The 26,501-nt window shown below is 41.8% G+C and overlaps 1 protein-coding gene across 2 annotated transcripts in view; it reads left to right on the forward strand.

Annotated features, from left to right (window-relative positions):
* Positions 1-26,501, forward strand: part of Gli3 (GLI family zinc finger 3) — a 259,955-nt gene that overhangs the window by 1,518 nt on the left and 231,936 nt on the right. For both annotated transcript variants that reach the window (XM_026788360.1, XM_005365443.3), the window contains exon 2: positions 11,783-11,947. In XM_026788360.1, coding sequence (XP_026644161.1) covers positions 11,824-11,947 — 124 coding nt within the window. In that variant the 5' untranslated portion in view covers positions 11,783-11,823. The remainder of the gene's footprint in view (positions 1-11,782; positions 11,948-26,501) is intronic.

A 26,501-nucleotide genomic window follows, 5' to 3' on the forward strand; every position in this document is an offset into this window, starting at 1 on the left:
TTCTTCTTCTTCTTCTTCTTCTTCTTCTTCTTCTTCTTCTTCTTCTTCTTCTTCTTCTTCTTCTCCTTCTTCTCCTTCTTCTCCTTCTTCTCCTTCTTCTCCTTCTTTTTTTTTTTTAAGATTCCTGAAATATGTGTCTGGTGGAAATAACTTCTAGAAAAAGAGTCTCAGCTTGAGTGCATTGGGCACGGCTGGGGGAAGGGCGGCCGTGCCCCCGCCATCTGAAATCATCTCATTTTAGTCTGTTTAAGGGGAAACCCTTCCTGCATTCTCCTCATGTCACAAGCTTGTGCTGTTTGATGTCTTCACGAGTTACAGGCTGAATTCTTCAAGAACTGGCCTAAAGTATTAATTTTGAGTATTTATGTAATTGCTCTGTAATTTGAATAGGTGCCTTATTGATTGATTCCCGTAATTATTTCATTTGGGTTTTAAATTAAAAATTAATAATAGTCTGACAGTTTCTTAATTACACGTGTCAAGATTATTTTGAAGCAGGAAAATGCTATGTTTTAAAATAGTGAAATAGCCTCAGAATCACTTCATTTTTCTAAGGCAGAGCAGTATTTCGGTTGAGAGGATACAGGAAAGCGGTGCTGGTTGGTTTTAACAATGTAAACCGTGCAGAGTGTCTACAGAATTTGTTTATCTTAGGAAATATTGGCCTTAACAATCTGGTCCACAAGCTCTGTGGCCAGCGAGATTATAGTCAGACCTTAAAACAAACATGAAATAACATTTAAATGAGCTGAAATTGCATATTTATACAGAGCAGAGAGTTTATTTTATACTAAAAGCTATTTAATTAGAAACCCTCCGCCTAAGGGGAGATCCTTTCAGGGTATGAAATTCTTAAAGTCAGCCCAGGGAAGCTTTTGGTTTCAGATGCATGAATAAGTTCAATGTGAGAGGTGTCTAGTGAAATTTCACACAGGCAGAAACACTTTAAAAGATATACATTGGTTAATTGCTAATAGACCGCAGGGTTAGTTTGTATACCTACCAATTCCCCTTGCTTTTTACATGCCTGGTACGCCTTGATTGAACTCTGGTCCACCTACCATTTTTATTGTGTGTCTAATTTGCCAAGGAAGGACCACAGACAAAATTTAGAAAATTCAGCAAGCCCTGACAAAAAATGGCGCCTTTGAGTTATTCCAGTACTTAAACTTAATGAAAGAATTGTTAATTTAACAATTGGATTCCGGAGCCCAAAAGTTGGACTGTCCTTTGTTTCGAAGCTGGTGAAGTTTGCTTAATTACCTGCGCGCTGGAAGAGTTACAGACTTCCTCTGGGCTTAGCCATTTAGAACGGAGTCCTGTGTAAGGCATGCTGCTTGCTGCCTTCCCCTTCCCGCTTTCTGAGGACCTTTCTGAGGACCGTTTGGAAGCTTATGAAAGGCAACACGTTCATGACCATTGTTGTGTGCATTCACTTACATGGTGACAGTAATGTCCTAAGAAAGACCAGTCTCGAAGAAGTGAATCCATGAGTCATGAAATGCTCCAGAAAACCTTAGTCATGGAATATTAATGCTTTTAGACTATAGTAGATTATCTTAAAAGTCAGACTTCTCTTTTTTTCTGCAATCGTTGTAAAGCCCTAGCTGAGGAGTTCTTTGAAGGGGGTTTTCGTTCTTCTGGCACTCATATTCTGAGCTTGGTCTGATTTGTTTTGGGAGATTCAGGGAATTTTCTGCCAACTTTTATATTGAGAGGCAATCAAGTTGCTGAAATGGCTACAGGACAAATACATATATGTATTTGTTAAACAAAAGATTCTCTAAAATGATTTCAGGCTGTCTTCTCATTGAAGCCTGGGGAGAGTCCGCTGCCCCTCGCTTCCAGTTGTCGTTTTCCTGCGTGGAAACTGATCTGTTCTACTTTCAAAGCAAATAAAGGCAGACAATAAACAACAGCAGGCCGAGTGCTGCTGCAAACTTTCCCGACTACTTTTCAGGGTATTTTTCATCTTCACTTTTATTTGATGGGCCTGTGAAATAGAGCTGTAGACTGGTGAAGACTTTAAATGAAATTTCACACTTTGATGATTTTTTTTTCAACTTTGATATATTGACAGCAAAAGGGGCTGCAAAGCTTTTATAGAACTTGAGCAGTAACGCCAAGCAGCAGTCAAACGTCTCCATGCATTTGTGTTTAACTGCAGAAGAAAAACATGTCCATGGGCAGTGGAGGTTCTTATCAGCCCCCTAATCCCAGATCCCAGCAAACCTTGAGGGCATGCCTCAGATCTTGCTGAAGTCACTGTGGACTCTCACAGTTTGCAGATTAAATATGCTATGTGTTCCTGGCTCCAGCACCGGTTTTATGAGCTCACTAAGCTTCCTGTCTTAGGATCCTTTCTTAAGTTTTTAGGGCCTGCTGAAGGCTATGCTGTCTGAAGTAAGTGGTCCCTGTTAATTTAGAGACTCTTTCCATATTTCATCCTCTCTTTAAAAAAATGCCAAATTTATTATTTTTAAACTGAAAAGCTAATTATGTCAGGAAGAGGGAGGAGGGCTGCTGGAAAGAAGCTATGTGTGCAGTGTCTCTATGAGCTCATTTGTTTGCAAACTTGCTGTGTTGTCTCCATTGTCTTACACGTTCCCTCTGCCTAGCCCCTGAGAAGTGGACTTTTTCCATTTGAAGTACTAAGTGCATAGTAGTTTTGTGCATGTTTCTCAGCTGCCACTGTGGTGTGTGTGTGTGTGTGTGTGTGTGTGTGTGTGTGTGTGTGTGCTCGTTTCACCTGAAAGTGTTTCTTGTTCTGGTTGTGTATATTTCAACCCGACAAAATGTCTCAGAAAATCTATAGCTTTCTAAAGAAACTGAATGAAAAAGCCATTACATAGTTAATAAGGTGGCACGGGGACATTGAGGCCCCCTCCTGAAAGGCAATACTGTATTGAGTTCCATGTCTGCCTCAGTGGTATCTGTAAGCCATATCCTCTTATATGGTGCGCTAGTGTTTTTTGTACTAGTCATAATTAAAAAAAGAAAATACTTACATCATTGTCCAGCAGCGTGTCATGTCATTCCCGAGAGAACCCAAGCCAATTTTGTGTTTAAAGGTTATTCAATGAATGAAATCGTGAAAGCCCATTTGTCAAAGTACTGCATGGTTTCTGTTCGTTTTCAAGCCCCAAATTCATTGTCTGCCCTAGCCTAGCCATTAGTCATCAGTGTATTAGTGCTGCCTTCAGGCCATGCTGCCCCGCACTTCTTCACACTGTTACAGCTTTGAAAGTGTACTCTGTCGACTTGGAGAATTACTGCTCTGATTTCCGCTTGGCTGGTTTGAGGTAAGTCCCCTCCCTCCCTCCTGGCTGACTGTAATCCTTGCTTTCTTTCAAAGCTCCTTTCCAGAGATTTAGAGGAAAACTTTCTTAAGGACTCTGTTGGCATCCTACCACGGGTTTGTTGTGGCATGCACTATACATTTAAATTGTACCTGAAGTAAATTGGATTGGTCACAGGCCTGAAATAGTTAGAGGGGCTTTGATTTGCTTTGGAGAGGGGGAGGTGGTATAGCAATAACTATACACAGCATATTTGTGTATCTGTGTACTTTTTCTGTCCTATTAGTTCAGCAGGAAGGGAGAAGTGCAATACATAAGTCGCTGTTAAAATAACTTCAGATGTGAAATGTATTTGCTTATTTTGAAAGAGAGGGTTTTTTTTTGAAGATTGCATAAAATGCATAACAGGACTCCAGAGTGTTTTATGTTACAGTCATTTTTTAAAAAAAAAGATGGAAAACTCAGCAATTTGATAAAAGATACTTTCGAATTTTATTAATGAGTGAATGAGGCAGTTAAGCCCTGCTACTGATTACATTTTGTGCTATTTTTTTTAGAAGAATAATTCAGTCCAAAGACATATTAGTGTGTGGAGAAACCTTATCCAGCATCTTTGAACTGAAGTCAGAATGACTTGAGATGTATGGGAACCTGGAGTCCACTGGCCAGTCCTGTGGATCAGAGCATGCTACGTCAGGACAAGGCTCGCTCTTTGAGCTGTGAACGCTCCAATAGAATTCCACAGCATAGCATCTCATTGAGGGTGTGTGGAGCAGTGGGTGCAGCTAGAATGAAAGTCTGGTCTATATAAAAGGTGAAAAAGGAGTCAGCTGCACATGTTGTTTGAGAAAGAATGTTTACAGGATAAGTGGCCCTTGCTTGGCTAATGAATTGTTGTAAAGTAGGCTCTACATTTGAAAAATCCGTAAAGTTGGAAAGTGTGACTTTTAAAATGGAAGGTTCAGATTTGACTAGCAAAACTTTAAAAATTAGGAGAGTAGTATTGAATGAAAACAAGCTGAGTATCTTTAGCTTATCTGTGACTGATTTTAATACCTAATTATTGATCTCATTAGCCAGTTGTTGGCCTGGTGTGGTAGTTCATGCCTGTAGTGCTAACACTTGGAAGGCCGAAACTGTCAGTAGTTTCAGGTGAGCCTGGTCTTCATAGTCCATTCTACACTGGTAGGCCTACAGTGTGAGAACCTGTTTCAGGCCATGACAACAAGAGAGTCAATTATTACTCATAGACTATGCAACCTGTCTCTTTAAGCTTTATTATGAAGATAGAGAATTCTATGATCAGTAAATTATATAAGTTCTATGAGAATAGGAGTCCTCAGTAAAATACTGAGGGTTTTCTGATGTGTATAAATGTAGTGGGAAGATTGTTTATGCGAACTTATTAATAGACTGATATAGGTATTCAGATCTAGGGTTCTCTGGGAGGGAAGGTCTGGATCCAGCTAATGCACAGCAAATTCGGGTGTCAGTTTGCTTCCCGTTGCTGCTGCTTCTTTAATGGCATCTGCTGTGCCCCCTGAAGAGCCTGACCAAAGCACAGGAGTCCGGTGTGTAAAGAGTTGTGTGGGACTCAGAAGGGTAATGAGTACTAAATGGAGATCTCATGCTCCCCTCAAATATTATAAAATTCCTCTGGTAGCTGAGGCAGGAGTTTGTAATCTCTTATATTGACACCAGCAAAGGCAGGAAAAATGTCACTTTGTGATTTTAAATGTAATAACAATTTCTCTCTTGTTGAATAGTCCGTTCAGTGACTGTAGTTAAATATATAAATTTCTTTGTGCAGCCTTGGGTCTTCTGGATCTAACTCTGTAGGCCAGGCTTGTCTTGAACTCACAGAGATCCGCCTGCCTCTGACTCTTGCTTGCTGGGACTAAGAGGCATGTGCTGCCACCACCACAAAAATCTCTTAAAAGTTTTGATGTAGTTAATTTATGAAAACCAAATTCACCAAATCCAGGCAATGATTCCCTCTTAGATCGATTCAATTTTGGGATGTCTGTCAAAACACTGCTTATCTCCAGTGAGAACATCAGACATAGAAGGAAGACTGAAAATAATAGACAGCAGGCTTGTGCATCCCTTGGTTTCCCCAAAGGGCAGCTTGGATAGATTTCAGCTTTCTTATTCACAGAGGAGGTTTTCTGCTCTCTTGACCTTGGGAAAAGTAATCCTATAAAGGTGAAACAATTGTATATTAAAAAATACTGTAGTTAAACATTAGTGAAGATTGCATTAAGAACTTACGTAGTTGGGCTTCCTGGTCTGCAGGAAGGAAGGCAGTAGAGATGGGAAGGGAGGGGAAAGCTGGGAAAGCTGAGACTTCTTGGGAAGTGTTGGTATGTCACAGAGGTTATTCATAACTAATTGATTTTAAGTTCAGAAAGACGTTTGAACGGGAGAAAACCTCAAGCACATTACAGAGCGCTTACGTTTCTTTTCCATGTGTGCTTGCTCGAGATGGGCTGCAGTCTCCGTGTTTTGTTCCCTGAACCTCAAGACTAGTTTTCACTTACAAAATCGATGAATCTTTGTCTTCATGTTAAGAAAAAATTCTCCTCCTCTTCTCTGAAGGAATTATTTTCTTTAGGAAATGGGTTATTTAATAGCGCCAGGAAGGTATAAATATTAAATAGGATTTTTTTCCCCCTAAATGGTTGCTTCCTCCATGATGCCCTAGTAGTGGAGGATGAGAGAACCATCACTCTTCGGTGATGGAGTGGAAGACTGCTTTTCAAATCCCTTCTCAGCCTGGCTCAGTGTGGAATTTTGAAACGTTAACGTATGAGGAGACCATTCAGTTTAACAGTGTACATGCAGGTGTGGATAAAAGCCTGACCCCCCTGGAGCAGCAGATTCTTGTAATTTCTCACACAGGCCTGCACTTGGTGCTGCTCATAGACTCTCTCTGCTTTCTGGAGGGACTTCTCTTTCTGGTCTCTTAGGAGGGCCTGTAGCTGTCCTAATCTATGAGAAACTGATCAGGTTGTCATCAATCCAGTCTTGAACTTTAGCTGTTTAAAATCTTTAAATGCATTTAGGAGAAAAAGAAAGAGAAAGAAACAGCAGAGTTGTTGCCAAAGTTCAGGTAACCTAACAATAAGACCAAGTGGATTAAGGAACTAGGTGTTGGTGGGATGCTTGTGTTCACCCAGGGGGCTGCAGGCCTGTGACTGCAGCAGCTCCATCCCTCCCTGGGTTATAGGATGCTCAGTTGTCACTTTAAACTTCTGCTTGAGTTAGTTAGCACCGGTGCTTTCTTTTGCAGATGTTAGTGTTCAGATTGGAAAGGATTTCTGAATACCTATGGTTTTGGAGGTATTACTGCGGAGACCTGCCAGGGGAGAGGCTGGTTCATGGAGGTTTAAGAATTGGGCTTTAAAGGCCATCTTTACAGGAAGCTTCTGTGGTGATTAAGGTGGAGCTTGCAGGGCTTCCTGAGAGACAGTGAGTCTATGTGTCTGCCTTGACCATCCAGAGCTCTCACGTCTATTTATGGCAGCTAAGGAAGGGGTCCGACCACAGCCTGCTCAAAGGGATTCCCATAGTAAATGGGCCTGTCTCTCTGAAGAGGATCAGTCACTGGGAGGCAGCCCCCTCCTCCTGACAGTGACTCTCTGAGGGCTTGAGGCATTTGTGTGAAAGTGCTTTGAAAACGTTGTGGACTCCTCCCCTCCAAAATTCTCCAACTTATTAACTGTTGCCTCCACCCCCTTCACTTTTAGAGTGCACATGCACTCCAAGTGGCGGTCCTGGAGCATGCAGGAAGTTAGTTCCTGTTGGCAAACTGCAAGTAAGGATAGAGGTAGACCTAAAATAGGGTCTGAGATTAATTGTGCTCCAGATTTGGGGCCTGGGAAACTACCTAAGGGTTAGAATAGTTGAATGAAAAAGGGCCTTGGTGGTTTTGCCTCCAGAAAGGAACTTCTCTCTCTCTCTCTCTCTCTCTCTCTCTCACCTGTGAAACTTAAGATCTTAGAAAGCCAATGCTACTTACAGGCTTACTGGGCCACTGGTTACCCCTACCTCTTTCGCTAGAACTCAGAATCACACTCCCACACACACGCACATACACAAAGCAGAGAAAGTTAAGTGGTTTGCCTGCAGTCCTGATTGCAGTGTGTCAGGGGGAAAGACTGAAGGGGACAGGCCAGTTGTAAACAGGGAGACGGCCTCAGGAGGAAAGTCTTGATTTCATTCATATCTGAAAAATAGTGGCATGTGTTCTACAGAGGAAAGGATTTGAAGTGAATCAAAATTAATTCCCACCCTCCTTGATTCTTCAGTTACTCCAGGCTCTAAGCGGAGCAATAGGATGATGCTTCAACCTGCCAGGACTTAGCATTCCAGCAGGGGTCAACTCTGGTCTGTGTTTCCAGAACCCTGGTGTCCTGTGAAAGAGCCACCCTGAAGGGGAGAAACAGTCAATATTTCAACAGTTAGATGGGGTGTGGGCATCCCCGGTTTTAAAGCTTTTTCTTTGTGACAAGGATAAAATTGTGTTTTTATCAGTAAAATAAGCTGATATAATTCATGGTGCTATACAGGAAGCAGATGCCTGCCTTGGCAAGTTGCCATGTTATAGCCCTGCACCAAGCATTGACTACACTTAAATAATTAGTTGCTAATTAATGAGATCCAAAAATAAGTTGTCAAAATAGAAGAAGGGGTAGACTCTTTAAGTTACCAAGGGCCTAGTTTTTAAGAAATCTGTTTCAAACGGGTAGGAATTAGTATTCTCCAAGACCATTAATTAATAGCTTTCTGGTGGTGCCTCTTGGCCCCTGAGCTCTTCTCTCCTGTGATGAGTTCTGGGAGGGTTATGCGTTTTTAAAAATGAAGTTCTTTGCCTTGAGGGGTACCCAACAACCACATAGAATCCAGGTTCACCAAGCAACCTTGGTGACTTGTTTGTTCTTACTGGAACCCTCATCTCTGGATGGGATGCTCTGATCCCCGTGTGTGTTTTGTTTCCTTTCTGCATTTTAAACTTAATATGCTCCCCCAAATCCAGCTAATAAAACTGTGTAAGTTTTGAAGGAAGTGGTTATGTTGTCTGAAGTGGCCAAAGAGTTGGTAGCTTTGATTTGGGATTCCTGGTAAAATGTTTAGCTTTTATATAATTTGTCAGTTTTCAGTGAAGCATTTAGTCTAGAAGACAACATATATAGCTAGCTCAAGGATATTTACAGTTCAAGACACAGCAGATTTAGAAGCCATGGAGTTTCCGGTGAGCTTTTATTTATCCAGTAAACATTTCCATGTGGATTAGTTGTTGGGAAGATAGATGCCTTCTCCGCATGAAGCTTCTAGTCTGGAGTGGGGAGATGTATGTTCAGCAAAGGCTTCTTGTTTTCTGCACACAGTTCTTTATCATTACAGTTGGATCTGGGATAGGCGTTCCTAGGCTGTGAATTCAGTGTTCTGGAATACACTCCATTCATTCTGTAGTTAAGACAGATTTTGGTGAAGTCCTCTCGTGGTTACATAGCACTGGACAAAAACAAATGTGCTGAGCAGTTGCTTGGAATCTGTAGTGAGCTTGACAATCAGCGCTCCTTCAATTACAGGCTCTCAAGTGCTGTTCTTCATGACAAATGCATTGTGCCAGAAATAGGACTGGAGCATCAGGTCAATTAGCAAGCCTGTAGCAATGTGGGGGCTGATGGCTGATACTAATGGTTACTCAGGGACACTTTTAGCAAGCCTGTAGCAATGTGGGGACTGGTGGCTGATACTAATTGTTACTCAGGGAAACTTTTAGCAAGCCTGTAGCAATGTGGGGACTGATGGCTGGTACTAATGGTTACTATTTAGGGACACTTTTGGAGTAGGTGGTGAGGCTGGGGTTAAATTTTTCTTTCAGTATACTTGATCTTTTTTTTTTTTTTTTTTTTTTTTTTTTGGAGACAATGTGTTATTATGTAGCCCCGGATGGCTTAGAACTGTATTTGTAGACCAGACTAACCTGGAACTCACAGAAACTCTCCCGCCTCTGCCTCCTAGGTGATGGAATTGAAGTTGGGTGCCATTCTCCCAACTGTGTGATAGACTTCAAAGATGATATTTAAAACTGGGTGTTGTAGTGCAGTTCTGTAATCTGAGGATTAGTCTGAGGGGAGAGGTTGAGGAAGGAGCATTGGAAGTTTGAGTCCAGTTTGGACTGTGTATCGAGACCCCACCTTAAACAAATAAACAAAATTAGTCCAGAGAGAGAGTTAGAACTAGTCTGAGTTTGTGGGGTTTTTGTTTGTGTGTTTGTTTTTAATGTGACTGAGCACTTGGAGATGAGAGAATGACCTGGGGATGTTGGTTATCTCCTTCCATCCAGAGACCAAACTCAGATTGTTGGGCTTGAAACAGGTCCTTGATGCACTGAGCCATCTCTGGCCCTTTATTCTGAGTTTTTTGTTTGTTTGTTTTTCTGTTTAAAGAGGTACGAGCAACTATAGAAAATTTCTCTTCAGAGGTTTTTGTCCAGGATTGTGGAAGAGCTTTGGAGGGTTTGTGATTTCTTGGGAATTAAGTGTATAATTCTGTGCTAAAGGGTGTTTTTAGAAAGAAGGTCTTTGCTATTTGGTTTCCTCTCCAGAACAAAAGCAACAGAGCGCTTCTGTTGGATTCTGTCAACAGAGACTGAGTGCAGGTTGCCCATGATGATGCTGGACAGCTCCTGGGGCATCCTTAGGTAGCCTGTGTGGGTGCTGTCCAGCCCCTTGCTGTTTTGGTCTTGTTTTCCATTGTGTTCTCTGAATAACTTCTCAATTCAGAGTGGGTCTTACGGTTGATAAGTCCGTTTTTTTTTCTCCTTTTTTAGTCTATAAAACACTTGTGTGTTTTAGAGGGAATGATAATAAATATTCTTGGAAAAGATGGAAGTTACCACAAGCACTGGTGCCCCAGTATTGTGTGTACTGCCTTTGGTTCTGAAGCTATCATTGCATGGCTTGAGTTCCAGGTTAAGGGGGATATGGTGTACAGTAAAGAACTTACAGCTCCCTTGGAAACCTGAGTTAAAGCTGACTAAGCGTGTACCCTCTGGTGTCTTGACTTTGGCCAGTTAAAAAGCTGTTTGCTTAATTTCACTAGCCACTGTTTTGGTGGAGCAAGCATCGCGGTGCTTGCTGCGTGTGGAAAATAAGCAGGTGACGGGACAGAAGAGTTGCCTCTGTGGCTCTTGCCGCCCAGAGCGCTTGAAGAAGGCCTACCTGAGAGTGGACTTCCTATCCTCGTATTCTTTGTAGTTCTGGAACATGACTGTAGAAAAGAAAGTGCTAGCGTGAACGTTGATGAACGATTAGTTGGGGCTATCATGGATGAAGCCGATGAAAGACAGATGAACTGACTTGGCCGGGAGATGAGTTTTCATATTTTGTGAGTGATCCCAGCCTTCACTCGCCTCATCTCTTGGCTTTTTGTTGTGGGGTGGAGAGATATTGTCTTGTTCCCTTCGTTTCGGAAGTTAAGACAACAAATTAATATTTTCATTTTTGGAGGGGGGTTGCTTCGAGACAGGATTTCTCTCTGTAACAGTGCTAGCTGTCCTGGAACTCACTTTGTAGACTATTTTAGTCTCGAACTTACAGAGATCCGTCTGCCTCTGCCTCTTAAGTGCTGGGATTAAAGATGCGCACTACCACCACCAGACTAATGTTTTTGTTCTGAGAAAACTTAAAGAGCACAGTTTGCCTGGATGTTTTTAGGTTAAGAAGCACTTTGCAATTCAGGAGTTTTCGTGGAAGAAACAGAAATCATAGTCTAACTCAGCTGCGAACTCTGGGGAGGGTTGCTAGGTGATCTTTAAACACTCTAATTAGCAGCTGCAAACTTTCTTCTGACCTGGAAGTTCTCTTAGTGTCCCTTCCTATAAAGGCGACTGGCCGCCTGAAGAGAGGTGTGCAGACACGGCCTAAGAGTAACGTGACACTTGGGCTTTAAACTGTAGACAGTTGAAAATTGAAATTTATATCAGCAGTTCTCAACCTGTGGGTTGCAACCCCTTTGGCAAACCTCTGCCTCCAAAAAATATTTACATTACGATTCATAACAGTAGCAATATTACAGTTATGAAAGTAATTTTATGGTTGGGGTCAGCACAACATGAGGAACTGCTAAAGGGTGGCAGGTTAGGAGGGTTGAGAACCACTAGATCATTTGATAGCACATGCTCAGAAGGAGCTGAGGAGAAGCGTGTATTGTGAGCACCTCTCTTTTCCTTTGCAGACAGCAAAGGCTGGGACCATTAGGAAACAGGAAAACTCAACTGCATGCGACTTGAACTGGCTTCTTAATAAAACTACAAAGGATTCTTTTGCCAGAAAAACCTTTGGAGAAATGTCATCAAGGTTTTGCTAAACCTTTAGCCTTTTCTCAGATTGAAGATGCAGAGGGCTTTCGAATAAAGGTTTCTTTCTTGTCCTGCCATTTTGGGAATTTGATGGCACTGTGGTGTTTTCTAGGCACTCCTTTGAGGACCAAGCTGAAGTAATGAGAAGACATTATGGAGGCCCAGTCCCACAGCTCCACGACCACTGAGAGGAAGAAATCTGAGAATGCCCTCGGGAAGTGCTCCACAAGGACAGATGTCAGCGAGAAGGCCGTGGCCTCCAGTACCACTTCGAATGGTGAGTGGCCCCACAGTTCCCAGCAGGCAAGCCACAGGCCTTGCTGTGTTCTCTCATCCCCCAAACTGGGCATCCACAGCTGGACCAGTGATTGTTCTCTGAGAGCTTAAGGCAGCAAATGGACCAGAGGGTGGTGGATGAGGTGGGCAGGCTGCTCGTTCTCTTCCGAGTGTAATTAGGGATACAAATTGTGATAGGTTGTGAGAAGTTCTTGTTTTGGCATTTTCGAAACCATCTTGATTCATCTGGTAAGAATTCAAAAATGCTTTCCATTTGACATGGAAAGTCTCTGCTGGTCACAATAGAGCAGAGACTGTTAGTTTGTCATAGGAGCTGTCCCACAAGAATTTAAAGTTGGCTACTGGAAAGGACATTAACGACCTTAAGGGCCATGAACTTTGTTCTTGGTTTCTGTGAATTTAATGTATTTAACTGTTTTCAGGGATAGCAGAGTCACCATTTATTTTTTACATTTTAAGCAAAGTATTGAGAGGCATTTCAGTTCAAGCACGGGCACTGAACATAAAATCCAGCATCCCCCAAGGGGGAAAACCAGGCAGAAGGCTTGCGGTGACATTCTCTTTCTTTCCAGGCTTTCTCACAAGGTAGGCAATTAATGTCCTCATTTTTGTAGCTTTTGTCATTTCTGCTCTCCTTGGATCATGCTCTGATTTTCTGTGTGCCCTTAGGAAGACTATATTGGCCAGCCTCCTAGTACTGGTCCTGCATGACCCAGCTCACTGATGTGCCTGACCACCCTTCAGTCTCCTCCTTCGTGGTTTTATAATTTGTATGTTCCAAGAACATTTTACTAGGTTGAGTGTCTGTCTGTCATCTATCTATCTATCTATCTATCTATCTATCTATCTATCTATCTATCTATCTACCTAATCTATTTTATCTATCTATCTATCTATCTATCTATCTATCTATCTATCTATCTATCTATCTAATCTAATCTATTTTATCTATCTATCATCTATCTATCTATCTATCTATCTATCTATCTATCTATCTATCTATCTATCTATCTATCTGTCTTTTCAAGACAAGGTTTCTCTTTGTAGCCCTGACTGTCCTGGAACTCACTCTGTAGACCAAGCTGGTCTCGAACTCACAGAGATCTGCCTGCCTCTGCTTCCTGAGTGCTGGGAGTTAAGGCGTGCGACACAACTGCTCGGCTGACTTACTATTGTTTTAAATGTGCAGCTGAAGAGTGAGCATGATTTAGAAGCTCACTACAGCCCAGAACCTTCAACTCTGAGGACCGGTATTCCTGAGGAAATGGCCACTGATCTGTGCCCATCCGTGTGTGCCCAGCTTGGCTTCAGCTCTACAGCCTTTGATCAGGGTCTTCACACAGCTGTGGACTGTGACATAGCCGGAGGGAGGTAGCTGATGGTCAGTTTTGCAGGCCAGGTTTCCATTGATCTCTGGGGAGAGTGTATTTATGTCTAGGTTAAAATAGTGGATTCACTTTACCTGTATGGGTGTGGAAATTTGTCTGTATTGCTTTTTTATTTATTTATTTAATTAATTAATTAATTTATTTATTTGGTGGCATTTAAACCCAGGGCTGAAGCTTATTTAGTAGAGCCAGAATATTTGTCTCTTGTTTTCCAGTGTTACAGAAAAGCACTTTGTACTTAAAAAACATGCTATCTTGATTTCTTTATTTTTCTAGAGTTTTTCAAAAATGGGGCTCATTTTTTATGAGTAGAAGCAGCATATAAAGTGCTGTTTATTTGGTGGTTTTTAATACTAATGGTGTAATAATAAACACGGTCTCTATTAAGCTTCATGAAACACCACCATGTGAGTGAGGATGCGAGTATTTAGAAGAACATGTGGGTATTTCTGGGTGCAAAGCCAGTGCAGGTTGGTGGAGGGTGTCAATACACCACATGGAGGGTTAGAAGCCATTGTCCTGTCTTCGAGTCCCCAGCAGAGTTTCCCCAGTAGTCTCTTTTGTGGGGAAGATGCTGTTGCCTCTGTGATCCTGGGGGTTCTCCATTGCTGCTCAGCGTCTTTGACCACAGGTTCCCCTCATAACCATGTCCAGGGTGACTGGAACATTAGTAACGTGAGCCCAGTGGTGATCTGGAGGCCTAGAGCCAAAACTAGTCAGAGGAAGGACAGTCTTAATGCCAGTCCTGTACTTGGCATAATCGCAGACCTGTTTGCTAAGCCACATGCTCTTCTGCCTTTCTAACCTGATCACTCTGTGCCTTTGAGGCCCACAACCTGTCTAAACACGCCTAAGTCCTGTCCCACATAGAAGTAAATACTCATTCGTCACGTTTGCGGGGCACATGTCTGAGTGAGATCTGTCCCAGAGTGGTTTTCCAATATTCCTATTCTAAGGAATTCACTGCTTCTCCTTTGGGGGATAATAGAAAGCTTCGGAGAAACAAAAGGGAAAAACAGAAATGTTATTTCTAAAACATGGATTTCCACTCACCAGATGATTGCAGGAAAATAAGCCTCCTTCCCTTCCAGCTCTACCTTGTGCAGATGAGTGTACGGACTTTAGTCCTGTGCTGCTTGGGTTAGCGCTTTTGTCAGGACCTCCGTGTGTGAGGCCTGTACCAGGCAATGTTGTGCCTGTTGTCTGTCTACTCATCAGTGTGTCCTTCCTCCTACCCATTTCCCTGCAGAGAGTCTCAAAGCGCTCGGGTACCCACTCTGAGGTCATTCACAGAAGCTGAGATGCCACAGTAGGAGCACCGTGATTATGCCTATATCCAGTTGCTTAGGCTTTCTTTACAATTGCTCTGACACTGAGCTAGTAGCCGGGCAGTTAAAGGATTTAGTTCAGATATGTATGAACCAAATGAATGTAAAGTGTGTATTTGCAATTCCTCCCATTTCTTGATTAAAAGTAAATAAACAAAAAAAGTTTTGTTACTGGTGATGTTATTTGTTAAATTGACTTAATTAACTTTTCCAGTCATTATGTGGTATAATTTGTTCTTGATTGTGAACATCCCAGCCAAACCACGCACATTCCATTGCGTGTCCTTACAGGTCTGTTTTCTTGCTTTTCTCAGTTGAGTATCTGCTCCTAGAATTTCATTTAAACATACACAGACACACAGCCAAAATGCATGGCTCAGAAACCTCGACTAGCATTGTAAATAAACATTTGCTACATGAGGCTGAAATTTAGAATCACATGAGTGGAGGACGGCTCTAAATCTTCCGTAGGGGAAAGAACCAGGCCAAACCTGATCTCTGCAGCATTTCAGGGTCCACATGTGCACGCGAAGCCTCCACTGGTCTTCATGTAGGAACCACACCGTGCACAGAGCTTTCTGTGTGTGTGCTTCAGCCTTCAGCCATGAAGTGCTCTTCATGGAATGGAAATGACACAGGAGATTGCGTTTAGTTTTCTGATTTTTTTTTTTAAAGTACAGTTTTGGTTTAAGAGATCATACTTGACATCTCACAGGATGGCTTTCATATATATATATGAGTGTACATTTAGATATTAGGCCTCATATTGACTTGAGAATGTCCAAGTCTGCTAATAAGGTAAATTGTAGGTCAGTGCTTTCATGTCTCTGCTTTGGCATGATTCCTTACTTGCTAAGCTACACATTGTGTTTTCTAAGTAATGAGTTTTAAATACACATTTCTTCTGCTTTACATGTTCTAATTAGCCTATAAAACTTTTCTCTGTGACTTGAATATTTAATTTGAAGTGTTTTGCCTCATTTTTGGCCCATGAGGTTCCTCCCCCCCCAGTAGTCCCTCAATAGTTATTAGCCTGTTACTCTGCTTCAAGAAACTATGGCAGCACCCACCTTTAATTTCCGCACTCATGAGTAGGGGTAGGCACATCTTTGTGAGTTAGAGGCTAGCATGGTTTACATAGTGAGTTTCAGGCCAGCCAGGGATACATAGTGAGACCATGTCTCAAGAAGGAGGGTGGTAAACTTATCATAAATGATCCGGGCTGTGGTTTTGAGGTTTTGGTAATTACTGAGATATCTTTTTATAAGTTGACAGAAAGCAGAAATTCATCCAGTTGTAATGAGGTGGGAAAGCAAAACTGATAGATTGATAGGCCATTCTCTGTGCTTTTTTTTTTTTTTTGGCCTTTTGCTTTAAAGTCTTTTGAGGTTTGTGCTTTTTAACTGTCCAGTACATACCTGTTAAAGTATGTGATGTTCACTGGACTTGTGACTAGGACTACACAGTGTTAATGTATGTGATATCCATTGGCTTTGCCACTAGGATTGAGATGGCTTCTACTTCTGTTGAAAGCTTGAATTGACGTTCACTGTTGCTCCCCAGCCGACACTCCTATGACCCTGACCTTTTATCAGTGTTAAGAGTCTGCTTAGAAGTAGGTGGGTAATTTACTCCAGGTAGACCTTAGGTTTTATATTTCTTTACGTTTTACATTTCTTTACATTTCTTGGCTTTCCAGTTTCTTGGCACGTGTAAGATGGATGGGAGGGTCTTTCGAGTGCACTGCACTTTACATTATAGGGTTCTTATGAGGAAATGCAGGGTTTTGCATCTGAAAGCTTGGGTTGAGTTTTGGTGATGCCAAGTACTAGTTGTATGAGTGGGTGATTAAGTCTCTTAGTGTCTTGATGTCCTCATTTACTTAACAAGGCAATAATTACATCTGCTTTTCCAGGACTTATCTGGAGACGTTCTCTCCTTCCATCATGCTGGCCCCAGGGATTAAACTCAGTTCATCAGGCTTGGCAGCAAGTGTCTTGTCTGCCCGTTGAGCCACTTCACTTACCCAGGTTTTCAGATGGAAAGGAAAATGTTTGACAAAAGTAGTGATGAACTTGCTGGGTCCAAGATATTTTGTCCATCGCAGATCTACCCAAGCCTGCTCATCTTGAGAAGGATGGATAAACAAAGTAAAAGGGAAACCAAGGTTTTTAGCCTGTTTCTGAAAGCCTCCTTTACTCAGAACAGATTGGAGATATTGTTTTTTTTTTATTAAAGATTTTATTTATTATGTATACAATACAATGTGCTGCCCTCATGTATGACTGCAGGCCAGAAAAGGGCACCATATCTCATTGTAGATGGTTGTGAGCCACCATGTGGTTGCTGGGACTTGAACTCAGGACCTCTGGAAGAATAGTCAGCATCTTTAACCTCTGAGCCATCTCTCCAGCCCTGGAGATATTGTTTTTATGAGAACGTAATTTTTAAAGAAAATTTACTTAGATTTTCTTAATGTGCTTGTGTCCATTTCTCCCCATTGTTTTCTGGGGTGAAGCACCCCTTTTTGAATGTTATGTCTGCTTGCAGTGTGGCTAGTGCGTATTAGTTACATTTTATTTATTCTACTTGAAGAACATGTTTCCCCCCAAACCCAGCTACCTAGTGATGATTTATCTTCTCTTAAGCACTCTGTCTTGGGCTTCAAACCCACTTATCTATGCCTGAGCTTCCCTTTTTGGTTAACTGCATTGTCTTTACTGCAGTCATCCAGGCTTGAAACCTCACTGTCACCTTCTGACTTCCTTCCAGGCTTAGGCTCCTGTTAGATTTCCTTCTGGTCATCCACCCATACTTTCCCACAGCCCACCACGCCATAGCAATTCCTGTGGCCTTCCGCTCGTCACCTTGAGTTTCTCATGCTTGGCACTCGCTCCTGCCAGGTTAACAGTGTATGATGCTTGCTGTTAAAGTTCCCATTCTGGAATCTTCCGTGACTCACAGCTGCCTACAGGATGAAGCCCAGAGCCATTCACTTAACATGTAGATATCTTCTGAAATCTGACGCCAGCCTGCAGACTCTGCTCTGCTCATTGATTACATGCAAGGGCTCTTTGCTTTGTTCACATACTTCTCCACAGACTGAGCATTTTGCTAATATCACCATATGTTTGCTGTCAGCTCTTCTCAAATGTATGTCCTCAGTTTCTCGCATAGTTTGGAAATTGCATTATTACTTATTTTTTAAGTTTTTATTTCTTGGTCATTATAATTTTAATTAACAAATCTTGTTTGAATCGTTTTAGGTTCATAGAAAACTTCAACAGCAAGTCCCTTCCCCTTTCTCTTCTTACTGATATTTTGCATTATGTACTGTCTATTAGAAGTGGTACATTAATCCAAACCTGTAGTTTGCATTGGAGTTCACAGGAGCATGAGGGAGGGAGAGAATCAAAGGTGGCCCAGAGGTTGTAAGCCTGGGTGATTACAGGAAAGGTCATACACTTAAGCAAAACAGTAGGTTTTGACATGTATCCACCATTGTGGTACCTATAAAATACTATCATTGCCCTAAAGATCCTGTGTTTCATGCTTGTCGTCTTCCTCTTTCTCTTAACTCTTAATTTTAAATGTTCATTCAACTTCTGTAGAATAGCACTTCATTTATCTGCCTTGCCAGTTAGTTCTCAACTACCATTCTCAGGAGATAAAAATCACTCTTTAGGGTGATCTTTCCATGACTTTGGACAAATCCAGGTCTTTTAACCATGACCACAGTCAAGGCAGAATAGTGTCTTCTCCCCCGCTCCGAAATTTGAACACATACTTGAGCTGAAAGTCAGCTTCCTAATCAGTGCATTTGCTGATGTCCACACCTTGCCCTAGCACAGTGTGAGCGGGAAGACCTCAACAGATGGGGATTAATACTGGGAAGTCATTTGCATAGGCCTGCCAGACCTTAGGGCAGGACACTTAATATTGATGTGTAGCTAAAAGCCAAAGTTTGGACTAAAGCCCTGTCAGAAAAGTGTTATGGGATCTTGGACTAGGGCAACCTGTTTCCTGACTGACACAGCGGGGACACAAGTGTTTCCATTGGTAGTAACTGACCGGATATCACTACTTTCAATGTAGTATTGTAGTATCATTTGTTAGTAATCTAGGAATGACTAAACTTTAATCTGATTTGGAGAATAGCTCAATAGTTTCTGCATAAATTCTAGACGTGTGATCATGGGGTCCTAAACTAGGAGGTCAGTGTCCAAGACCAGGGAATGGTACTTCAAGGTTTTGATGTTGCCCAAGGTTTAATGAATCAGATGGTCATTTGTAAATACTCAGTGAGACTATTGGATGGAATCTAATTTTGTACTGAGGTGCTGTATTAAGAACAAGTTCTTCCCCTTTGAATCCTAGTATTAGACTCCTTCTTAAGGAGCAACTTGTAGATGCTCCACAGCATCTACAGCAGATCCACAGCAGATAGTGCTCCCATTTCCCAGTTCTGGCACCTTGGTAGAACGCAGAGCACGGCATGTGCCTGCTCTCGGAAGATCTCTGGGTTGCCTGTGATTGCTGTGATTTAAGTGGTGTGGTCATTTCATATTTCAGAAACACACCGGTCAGAATCAGAAACAGCCACCAAATAGTGGAAGTTCAAAGAGCAGGAGGCCAATTGTGGGAGGAAAACTCCCTCTGGGAGGTGGCTGGTGGCCTCCCGCCTCCCACCAGTCTTAACCTGCACCCAGGCAGGGGCAGTTCTATTTTCAAGGAGCTTGCAGGAGGCTGGTTGGTGCTGCAGAATCTCATTATGTGCACAGATGTACTTCCAAATGTGCCTGCTCTGCTCACACTTATTCCCTACATTTGTGGTGGTCTTTCCATGACTTTGTACAAATCTAGGTCATTTAACCACAATCACAGTCAAAGTAGACTAGTGTGCCCGTCCCCGAAATTTGAACACATATTTGAGCTGAAAGTCAGCTCCCTAATCAGTGCATTTCGTGACGTCACAGGCAGTGATCGGCAGTGTGAAAACTGCAATAGTTGTTGGAAATTGTGTTTCTTTCGTGTTTTTACAAAATCTGACTTTTAGGTCTGTGTGTTCTTTTCTCTTTAATTATTTTTTTACATTTAATTAGTGCAGAACTAAGAAGCTACTGCAAACTGTTGAGAAAATACATTTCCTAGTACCTGTTGGCTTTATTATTATCATTTTATTTTTTTGAGAGCACAGGCAAGGTGTATTTTGGGCCTATTTAACATTGCATTTTCTGTTGAAAACTACAAGCAACTGTATTGACAAAGACTTTATGTTGTTGCTTTTGTTACTTTCAATTATTTGCATGAGAAAATTATTTGTAATATTTACCACACCTACAACCAAGAGGAAAAGTAAGAAAACCTTTGCAGTCAGTAGGGCAGTTTCTCCCTTTCTTTCTTCCTCCCCCACTACCCCTTTTTATTTCTGGAAGCTTCATTTTCTCCTTTGCTTTTATAGATAGGGCTTCATCTCAGGGAGAGAAATTCTTATATAAAGTTATCCCCAAAACTGCATTTTTTTCCTATCTGCACTCCCCACCCTTTCTTTGACTTTTTCCTCTTCTTGGTCTCTTTCTTCTTTCTTCTTTTTCCCCTTCAAGCTGTAGAAAGTTGAGTTCCATCCTAATTATGAAATCTTCGGAGACCATTCCCACATGGTTCTGTAAATGGTAGCTCCATCCCTGTTCTTTTCATCTCTCGGCTCCGCGGCTTGACAGCTGAAAAGGTCTGACTGTGCCACACAATGGTTTGATTGGTTTCTCTGGGGGAGACTTTTCCCTGCCTCATCATTCGCCAGGCAGGTGGACCAGAAAGTCTCTTGATTCTTTTGTTGCCTCTCAAAGTCCGAGGTCTTTGACTGAATAAATCCGCCGTCATGGGATAATTTGCTAAAAGGAGACTGAGAGATGCCAGAAAAAAGCCTCCTGACTTGGGTGCTGCTTTAATGAAATAACGGAGCCTTGGAGTTTGCGATTGAAAAATCACTAGGAATGCAATGGGTGGAGATGGGCTTCTTTTATTTCCCATAATAAACTTTGAATTCTATCAGCAAAAGCATGGCTATTGTTTTGCAGGCCTGCAGGCCTAAGTGCGTGTGCATTTGTACCCATGTTTAAAAGGGCAGCCCTGCCCGACTTTGTTGGGTGCTATGTCTACTTAGTCACTAGATTATTACTAGTGGATAGAAAGAATTCCATGTGACAGAGCCAAGGCTGAGTTAACACAGGACGAAAAGTAATTTACAGATAGGCTGTCCCCAGCCATCTTTGTAGCTCCTGATAAGGTTTCATTTCAGAATGGATAGGCGACATTTCCACTTACGGGCCCATTCTGCGACATCTGTGATAACAGCTTCTGGATCCTAATTGAAATTGGTTTCAAAATGGATTTTCACTTTTCTCTGTCGTTGGAAAATATTGAATGGACTCAGAGCTGCCACAGAGAACCCTAGACCTCGGAAAATGGAGCAGGAAGCTAGGCTCATCTTTCATAACAGTGCCGATGATATGACAGTTTCGTTATCTGTCTTATTAATGAAATCATTGATCACCTGATGAGGGAGCTAATAAACTACGTTCCCCTAGTTCCTGAAGCTCAATTAGACTGTATCGCAAACAAGGGTGGGAGGACAAACAACAGTGGGCCTGAAGTCGTAAGGGTCACTTTAACTTCTTATGTCCTAAGTAAGCGTTTTTGGAGGTGACGTTTGGATGGCCGCTCGAGTATTGAATTTGTATAAGCCAATATTATACTCAAGAACTTTTTTTTTTGACCTATGTAGAATTCTCAAACAACTCATTAAGTAAAAACTTTAAAATACAGCCAAAGTGATTTAAAAAATAGCACTGTTTTCATGAAGTAAATCTTTAAGTGGAAATAGAAGTTCTGCATTATATATTAAATGCTTTGAGATGTGGAAATGGCAAAACCCATTTCTATAGGATGTCCCTTCCATATGAGGGTTTGGGGTGATGGTGGTGGTGGGGGAGTCCTCGTGAGGTGTGTTACTGGTTAAGAAGATGAAGCCCGAGGGTTCATAACCTAGGCTCTTTGAAAGAAAAGTAGCTTATCATCCCCTCCTCACTTAAAGCACTCTGAGAGTCGTCAGAGGGAATTAGGCTTGGATTTAATGAGGGAGCTCCATTGTTTGGGCAGGGCAGCCCTGGAATGTCCTTTCTCTCTGTCCTGAAGGAGGGGAAGGGATGCTGAGAACTTCTTGGGTTTCACAGTGGGTTTTACTCCTAGGTGTTTCTCCTTTCTCTGCGCCAGTGAGGATCAATGCAGCCCATCCCAGCTTGAAAGAGGATCTGTGATCAAAGGCATCAGTGATGTCACTGATCTCCAGTGATTGATTAGGACCAAGAGTTCCAGAGAATTTGACTTCTTCTTATAATTTCAAATTCATTCGTGTCCACCATTAGGATTACTCAGGATTACTAGCGTTTAGCTCGCAAAATTGCTAAGGTGTACCATGGAGCTACACCCGTGGCCCTGCCACTGTGTTTAAGGTTATAGAAACTATGATCACATTTTATGAGCAACTTTTCTCTTTAATGTACTGTTAAGAGATACTGTATCTATGAAATGGAGCCAGAACCTTGGAGTTCTCTGTGTAAACTGGGGATGTCATTTGGAAGTGGTGACATTCATCTTACCTCTAAAGCAGTTTAGCTCTGTACACACACACACACACACACACACACACACACACGCACACTCAGGCCCATGTATATGTGTGTGTGTGTGTCCATGTTAAGTGATTAGCCCATAGATCTAAAAGTTTTATTGATTTTGAAATTTAAGTGTTTTATATGCAGATTATTTATTTATTTATTTATTTATTTATTTATTTATTTATTTATTTATTTATTTTGTGGGGCCTGCCTAACGTTTTCCCTTTGCCTTTAGAGAGGATAACTCCCTTCTCTGTGTGGCTACATCCTTAAAAACAAACCACATGCATTTTATGCTAAGGGGAGATATTTTATACTGTATGCTATACAGTGGGGAAGATGCAGTCTCAATGGAGCATAGGAGAGTGAGAGATCTTGGTGGAACTGTTCACGACTGCTCTGTAGCCTCTGGCTCAGCTCCACCTACAGCAGAGGCTGATGGTAAAACCATAGAAAGGTCTGTTTGAGAAAGCATCAAGACCTAAGAAGGAAGGAAGCATGGATTGGAAAATGGAGAATGTTCCTTTTTATTAAGGTTACTGCTTCCTTCCATGGTAGGCCACCAAGGACTCTTGGTACAGCTTCTTTATAACCGACTTTTCCCCCCAGAAAACTTCATTCTAAGGACAAATCCTAGCAGGGTTGAAAGTGTGTTTATTGTGCAGTTCTGTGAGGAGGACAGAGGGAAAATGAGCCTTGGAGGGAAGAGGGAGCTGTGGCTATGTGTGATGCAGCAATGGCCACCTCAGACTCCCCTTTGGCGGAATGGCTTTCACGCCACTAGCCGTGATCAGATCCTCGGTCTGGGTCCTGGCTTGAAAGAAGACTGCCACAGGGACAGGACAGGGACACCCTACAGCGTAAACACTTCCTGATGATGTAGGATCGTAGTCTTTATTTGAGAATTTCTTCTGAGCATCCAAGAACTAAAAGACACACAATGACCCATTTCATATTAAGTTTTAAGCCAAATCTATCTAAAAAAAGAAACCCAACCAAATAACCCAAAATTAATATAGTTGGGATTGTTTACAAATCCTGGCAAATTTCAGAGCACTAGAAAAGTTGCTTTCCTGGGGCTAAAGCGATGAATCCGCAATTAAGAGCACTTGCTATGCTTGAAGAGCACCCAGGTTAGGTCCCCAGCACACACAACCATCTGCCAGGGGATCTGACAGCTTATTCTGACCTCTGTGGGCACTGCATGCATGTGGTACACATAAATGCATGTGGTACACATACATGCATGTGGTACACATAAATGCATGCAGTACACATACATTCATGCAGGCAAAACACCCATGTACATAAAGTAAAATAAAAAAATAGCAAAAATAGAATTTCCTTTCTTATAAACGTTGACAACAGTTCCTGTGTAGGCTAACAGTGTTTTATAAATAGAGTTTACTTAGCAAAAACCATATGTATGCCCAGTGAAATAATCTTACATTTATTTATGTTTTGATTTATAGAAAACATGTGCCCTTGACAAAGCCTTGGGCTTTTTTCCACAATTAAAAGGAATCAAGTTTGAAAAAAAAATAGCTGCCATCTTAATGGGAAACTTTTTTATATAAATTCAAAGCATTTTCTTTGATCTATTTTACACAAAATCAGAATGCCCATTAGTTTGGACCCATAAAGTGGGTGGGAGGAATTCCAAGTGGAAAAATGGGTATAAATTTATCTATCTGCCTGTCTGTCAATCCATCCATCATCTCTCCTTCTCTCAACTGTCTGGAGTTGTGCACACGTCAGCATATTTATCAGTTGAGTATTGGGCAAATGCAGAGTTTAAAAGGCTGTGGATTGTGTGTCCAACAGTGTTCATTGGTGCCGCAGAAAAGTCACCAACAGCGTCGATTGCTTGTTTTTTCTGTGACTCCTTGGTTTAGCACGAGGTGGCACTCATGTTTATTAAGATTTATTTTTACTATTTTTAAATTATGTGTGTATGATTGCATCTGTATATGTCAGTACAGTGACCTTGGCATCTGGAAAAGGGTGTTAGAGTCCCTGCCGTTGGAGTCACAGCTTAACCACCTGACAGGGTGCTGGGAACCGAACATGAGTCCTTTATAGGACTAGTCCAATGCTTAACTGCTGAGCCATTTTTCTAGCTCAATTCTTTTCTTATTTTTCTAATGATTGTACTGGGGCCAGGGATAAAGACATCACTAAATACAGAAACTTCAGGATGCTTTGTTATCTTAGTGATGCAAATACCAATTATACATAGGATTATATGTTGGGATGGTTTTCTATTTGTACTGTGTATGTGTTTTATTTTAACTTGTAGGATTTTTCATTTTAGAAGTGAGAGATTACATATGCTTATAGGACAAAAAAAGAATAGTTTATCCTTTTACAGAAATTCTGTTTTCTACAGTCTCCTCTGAGTCATGGAAAGGTCACCTCCTGTAGTCATGAGCAAGTACTGCTGACCTGGTCGGTAGCAACCTCAAGACTGGTATGCTCTGTCAGAAAAGTGAGCCAGTTTTGTAGCATGGGGATTGCATTCGCTGTCCTGGAAGTTCATGGACAGGCCTTCAATATGGGGAGACCCCTTGTAACCTTCCCCCCTTTTCTCTAACTTCCTGGGACCTTAAGGGGTTTTACGATCTAGTATTTACTAAAGGCAAAGGGTGCTGCTCGATTTTCTCCAGGAATATCGTGGCCGAAGGATCAGAAATGCAGTTTGATCATACACGGGAAGACAGCCTCCCAGATTTTAGGGAACATGGGGTTGAACCTTCCTTCTGTGCGGTGTTGCAATGGTGTAACTGTGCTAGCTTTGCAGGGGGAGATTCATACTTGAATATCACTTATGTCTAAAAATGAGGGACCTGGCCACATAGATGAAAAGAACCCTTCACCTCCAACCTTCGGTTTCAGTGACATTCACTTTAATCCCAGAGGAATTTAGAAGAATGTAGAATAACAGAAAGATGCCAGCGCTGCAAGAGCTGCTTGTGAAGAATAAACTAATAAGATCTCAATTTAAAAAGGTATTTTAGAATCCTCTTTAAATTGAACAGTATAAACCCCATATATAGGCCCATCTCATATTGAAAAATCACATAGGATTTTCTTTAGGACAAAACAGACCATCACATTGTTAAGTCAAACAATTAGATGTCAGTTTCAGGCACAAACCCAGAGAGACTTCCCCAATTCTGGCTACTGTTAGTTGATCACAGTCGTGCTGGTGCTCATGTCTGGGAGCTGTGCATTTCCCTGTAGCCCTGGCACCATCTTACTGATCTGGCATCCTGTATTCGTCTTCCCGGTGTCTGTTTATAAGCCAGAAAAGGTATGGGGCTGAAACTCAGCCCCTTGAACATCTTCAGAGAGCATTTTTGTTTAGCTTCTGGTTTTCTGCAGTCTCCATTCATTATGGCTTTACTTAGAGCCTTTGCAAAATTTTGTGTTTGCTAATTTATTTAGTTTCTTTAAACGTTTTAGAATGAAAAAAAAAAAAAGAAACCAAACCAAGAATACAGTAAAGTTTGATTACCAGGCCCCTAAACTGTGGACCTCTGAAGTGACTTTTATTTCTGTTTAACCCATGAGCAGGAATTCATAGGCAAAGATGGGACGACATTGTGGCTGAGCAGTTAGGCGTCAGTGCTCATACAGCAGGGGAGAGGCCCCTGAGTCACTCCTCACAGGGATGCCTGGAGAAGGGCCACACCGCTCATCATGTGGTAGTTCCTGTTCATTTCAGAAAGCCTTTCTATGAGATCTGAGGTCAGGACATGTCTCTTCACCCAGTAACCAGATACCCACTCACTGCAGAATGACCTGTGCTCACCATTGTTCCTTGATTTCCCCTAACATAAATTTGGTTTATTTCATCAGAGTTCTTGTTCTTCGGGAAATTAAAAAACTTCATAAAGAGAATTATGAATGTAGCCTGCAATCTTACCACTTGAACATGACCTTTGTGGCTACTCTTGTTTATTTGGAGTCTTTTTCCATCCATTTTCTAACTGGCTTCTTCTAGGCAGCCTATGCAGGAAGCATATTCCATGTCCTGGACCATTCTCTGGTTTGGGCATAAAGACTATGAGAATCTCTGTTTTTGGTTATATTCTCTCTCTCTCTCTCTCTCTCTCTCTCTCTCTCTCTCTCTCTCTCTC

Source organism: Microtus ochrogaster, unplaced genomic scaffold (genome assembly GCF_000317375.1).
Source record: "Microtus ochrogaster isolate Prairie Vole_2 unplaced genomic scaffold, MicOch1.0 UNK2, whole genome shotgun sequence".
NCBI classification, from domain to species: domain Eukaryota; kingdom Metazoa; phylum Chordata; class Mammalia; order Rodentia; family Cricetidae; genus Microtus; species Microtus ochrogaster.